Here is a 4,410-nt window from a genome sequence, read left to right as displayed (position 1 = left end):
TGCTCAAGCTGCAGCTCAGTCATCTTCATACGCAGCTGAGGTGTGTGTGCATGTCAACATTTGGAATTTAGGAATGTATTATAATGCAAATGATTTCTCCAGTTTATATAGTTTTTAATAAACTTTTAATAATATCAATCTGATGTTAGTCCTATAAGCATAAGCACTTTAAAAGTACACATAAATCAGAGTCTATGTTCTGACTGGTAAAGTGCTGTTGCACTCATTCCACTGCTGGTGTGAAAGCAGATTTGTTCAGCAAAGTAAAATAACAGGTGTACATGAATGTAAATACTGTGCTCCCTACAGTATCTTATCAACCAAGATATAAGGTATCGTTGCTGCCACATAGAAAGGAAAAAGACCCATCATGTTGATCACTGTGTCCATTTAAAAGTATTTCCATCCAATTAGAGGGTTTCTCCCTGCTCAGCCCCACTGGTTTGGCCAAATGACAGAAATGGTTGAGAAATGAGCAGCCACTCCTCTGGACCCATCTGCGGTAGCCAAATAGACTCAGTTGTTTGTTTCCAGTGGGTTCAAGGCCACCAGAATCCAAATGGCAGGAATGTCGGCACTTCCCAAACAAGCATTATTGTTTTTCTGATTTGTTCCTATTGCTCCATCAGATGATTTACAGCTGACTGTTAATCACTGTGACATCCGAGACGCCTTCCTGATGTCAGATGATGAACTATCTGATAAAACAAAGCTTAAAATGAACCATAACAGAAAGAATGATCATTGTTTAGGAAAGTCTGAATTCCCTTTTATTTTACATTACATTTCATTTAGCTGACGCTTTTATCCAAAGCGACTTACAATAAGTGCATTTCAACCATGAGGGTACAAAACCCAGAACAACAAGAATCAAGAAAATACCATTTATTCAAGAAAGCCAAACTACAAAGTTCTATAAGTAAGTGCCATTTTAAGCGTTACTAAAGTTCTCCTATTCAAGGTAAAGAGGTGTGTTTTTAGTTTGCGGCGGTTATTTTGTCATGCAAATCCAAAGGTGAGAACAGCAGGGAATACATTAATTAATCATACATGAAATTATAAACATATCAGTGTTATCTACCCTTTAATGTCTGCAAATGCATCTTCTTAATTTGTCCCTTTCACCTGTTGACCTCAGTCAGTGTACAAAATAACAGTGGCAGACAAACAACATACTGTGCTTCACATCTACACACAACAGACGTCATACAACAACATAAAACATAGTTTAGTAGCGTGTTCAACAAACAGAAAAACATGTCAAGATCTGCTATTAAACATAACTTGGAGACCGTTTGTAACATTTTCCTCCATGTTTTTGACATTAAATAAGCACCATCAGGCATGTTTGAGAATAATTTAGAACTAAAAAAAATATCAATGAACAAAATAGTGCTTATATTTGACACTTAAATGCATATATATATATAGATATATATACATAAAATAATGGCAAGTACCATTCACATTTGTTGGATTTAATTAAGAAGGGGATACGTTTCAAAGAAATCCTCATAAAATTCCCCCAAAAGTACAAAGCATCAACCAGTTATCATACCAATGTATCCATGGTTGTAAGCCACAGTGTTTTAATGTACACTTAATGTTAATATACTGTAAAACCCTCACAGAAAAACAGATTCAGCTGTCTTACTTACTGAGTAGGCCATTTTAAAGTATGAGTGACTCATATGCATGATATTTTAGTGGCTTCACATATTTACAGCAATTCTGTGACTCAATTTACCCAATTGTTGGAATGAACAGCCTGGCTATCAAATTGTACGAGGTAATGTTTGTTTGGTAACGGAGTGCTTTTACTCTAAAATATAGACTTGTTTGATCCTCTACTTATAAAAAGCTTCTTTTTTTTCTTAAGTAACTGAAATAACACCAAAGGCACATGTTTAAAATCGAAGGGAATATTCCTAAAGCTGAACAATGTAACAGAAAAACACACTTTGGACAGAAAGGATACACGTTTCAAGATTATTCAGCTTCACATTACCACAAATCTGCAAGGCAGAGTCACTGAGCGAATAAATAAATAGTTACCACACAGGCAGAAGTCAAGGTTGATTCATTTAGAAATAAGGTATAGAGCAAAGGCTTCCTTGTGTTACACAAAATAATTCAGCACAGTGCCGACACATTTTCAGTACAACTTTTTTTTTTATCTTCCCCAGTGCAACCGGTCTGACCTGACACACACACACAGGTCAGGCCCACTATCACACATACAATAACTTGAGTGCAAGATGCTAACCTATTCTTTAAATCTAACTAACAACAATCTGTTCTTGTTATTGTCTACTGTTAGATAATTGGCTATTTCAGTCTGCTGAAGAGTTGGGCCTTCACCATACCTGATAAAAAAAATGTTTTTTTTAAAGTGCACACAGCCAACAGGAGCAGAGCTAATGTTAAGTCTTGCAGACAGTTTAAATGTGTTCAAGTTGATGGTTTGGCTTTTCCCTGGTCCTCCACCTTTTTAATGGCTGCCTCAATCTTTGCCTGGTCTCCCAGCAGCTGTCGAGGTTTCAAGGGCCTGAGGTTTTCATCCAGCTCAAGCAGCACGGGTACCCCAGTGGGTAAAGTCACACCGGCAATATCCGCATCCGATATACCTGTTGGAAGAAATTGTAATATTAAAATCATGCTATGCAGTCTCTCCACAACCGGAATCTTTCGTTTTGAATAAGTGCAACGTAATGACATTAATGAGTTTCTTATTAGAAATATCAGTTTCTTCCAGCCTGTATGTATCCTGTGCTTCACATTATTATCTACAGTAACAGTCAATATGTGTTAAGCTGCTGAGTGGTCTGTGGCACATGGAGCCCCCAAAGCTTACGAGTGTGATAAAAGGTCAGCATGGATTTCATGGCCGCAGCCAAATGTAACATAAACTCTCTGGCCTTTTTGCACAAGTTCAGCCTTCCATTTCTGGAACTGAAATATGCCCCTCCCAATTCAATGACGCTGATGACTAGAAACGGTAGCCTGTAGAGGGGGCAGCTGCTGATTTCAACTGAATGCATTCAGCCCACAAAGACAAAAGCTCAGAGAGCACCGTTTATAACAGCCCGGGTCAGTTCGGTGTCGTACCTTCCAGGTGCTTCAGCAGGGCCCTGCAGCTGTTTCCATGAGCAGAAATGAGCACAGTCCTGCCTTTCCTTATCTCTGGGACCACCGTGTTGTCCCAGTATGGCAGCAGCCTGTCAAGCACCTCCTTCAGGCTCTCAGCTCGGGGAAGGTTCTCCACCGGCACGTCACACATGGTGTACCTGCGGTCATTGTAGACTTCCAAGTAGTAAGGGTGGGACTCGTTAATCGGGGGTGGAGTGATGTCATAGCTCCTTCTCCACAACTTCACTTTTTCCTCTCCATGTTGTAGAGCCATCTCTGCCCTGTTGAGTCCAATCAGGGAACCGTAGTGGCGTTCATTGAGCCTCCAGGACTTGATGACGGGGACCCACTCCTGACCCATAGCCTCCAGCACCAGCCATGCGGTCTGGATGGAGCGGCTGAGTATGGAGGTGAACACCAAGTCAAACTTGTCGTCCCGCTCCCTCAGAAGCCTGCCGCACGCCCGAGCTTCCTCCACCCCGTCCTCGCTCAGCTTCTTGTCGACCCAACTGCAGAACCGGTTCTCTTTGTTCCAGGCGCCCTCGCCATGCCTCAGCAGAAAGAGTTTGTACTTGGACATCCGAAGCACTTCGCAGCAGAAACCTGTACATATTCAACAGAAAGTGACATAAAAGTGTGATGATGATGATGATGATGATGATAGGAAGTGGAAAATATTACAAAAATGTAAACAGACTACCAGTAATCTCCAGTTTACAGTGTGTGCAGCTTCACTTGGTCACAGACTGAAACCAGGAGCAGGGACTTGTTGGAGGCAGTCCCAGCAAAAGGTTAAGGGGTTATCTTAAAAAAGAGACCGGCTGGAGGCTGTTAGATAAACTATCCTTATTAATAGGCTCGACACAAAATAACAGGTGAGAATACTTTAACTACCATGTGCACATATTTTATTGGATGCTGCTGGAAAGCTCCTTAGCTAACCTGTGAGGATGGGTGAACGTGACCGGACGGTGCCTTTACGGCCACTCAGACCGAGATAAAGACAGGACGAAAAGAAAGAATTAAAAGACACATGACAACCTCTTCCGGAAATGACTAGGATATAGTGAAAATATCGCCTTACCCCCGTATGGGCTTTTGAATCCGGCTCAAATGGAGCTGCTTCAATGTTGACAGGAATCTGCAGGCGCACGCACACAGCAACGTCCACTCTTCCCCCGCAACGGTAATGATTGACATTCCGGACTCCCAATCCGAGTGCTTGATATCACATTATGGGCGGTACCTTTGGCGGGTGTTATGCCCATATTAGGAGTAGAA

The 4,410-nt window shown here is 41.5% G+C and overlaps 1 protein-coding gene across 2 annotated transcripts; it reads right to left on the bottom strand.

Moving 5' to 3' along the window:
* Positions 1-741: 741 nt before the first annotated feature.
* Positions 742-4,319, bottom strand: bpgm (2,3-bisphosphoglycerate mutase). 2 transcript variants are annotated; one of them, XM_069695211.1, is made up of 3 exons: positions 4,214-4,319; positions 3,109-3,732; positions 742-2,627 (listed from the first exon to the last, which is right to left on the bottom strand). In XM_069695211.1, the coding sequence occupies exons 2-3, from the start codon at positions 3,707-3,709 to the stop codon at positions 2,452-2,454; spliced, it is 777 nt and encodes a 258-aa protein (XP_069551312.1). In that variant the 5' UTR covers positions 3,710-3,732; positions 4,214-4,319; the 3' UTR covers positions 742-2,451. The 2 variants fall into 2 exon arrangements, with proteins under 2 accessions (XP_069551312.1, XP_069551313.1); XM_069695212.1 differs by lacking the exon at positions 4,214-4,319 and adding an exon at positions 3,830-4,096.
* Positions 4,320-4,410: the final 91 nt, after the last annotated feature.

This window comes from Brachyistius frenatus, unplaced genomic scaffold (genome assembly GCF_029030835.1).
Source record: "Brachyistius frenatus isolate BFR_SWC_R1_liver_20210118 unplaced genomic scaffold, ASM2903083v1 Contig_19, whole genome shotgun sequence".
NCBI lineage: Eukaryota > Metazoa > Chordata > Actinopteri > Embiotocidae > Brachyistius > Brachyistius frenatus.
This window is presented reverse-complemented; position numbering and strand designations above follow the sequence as displayed.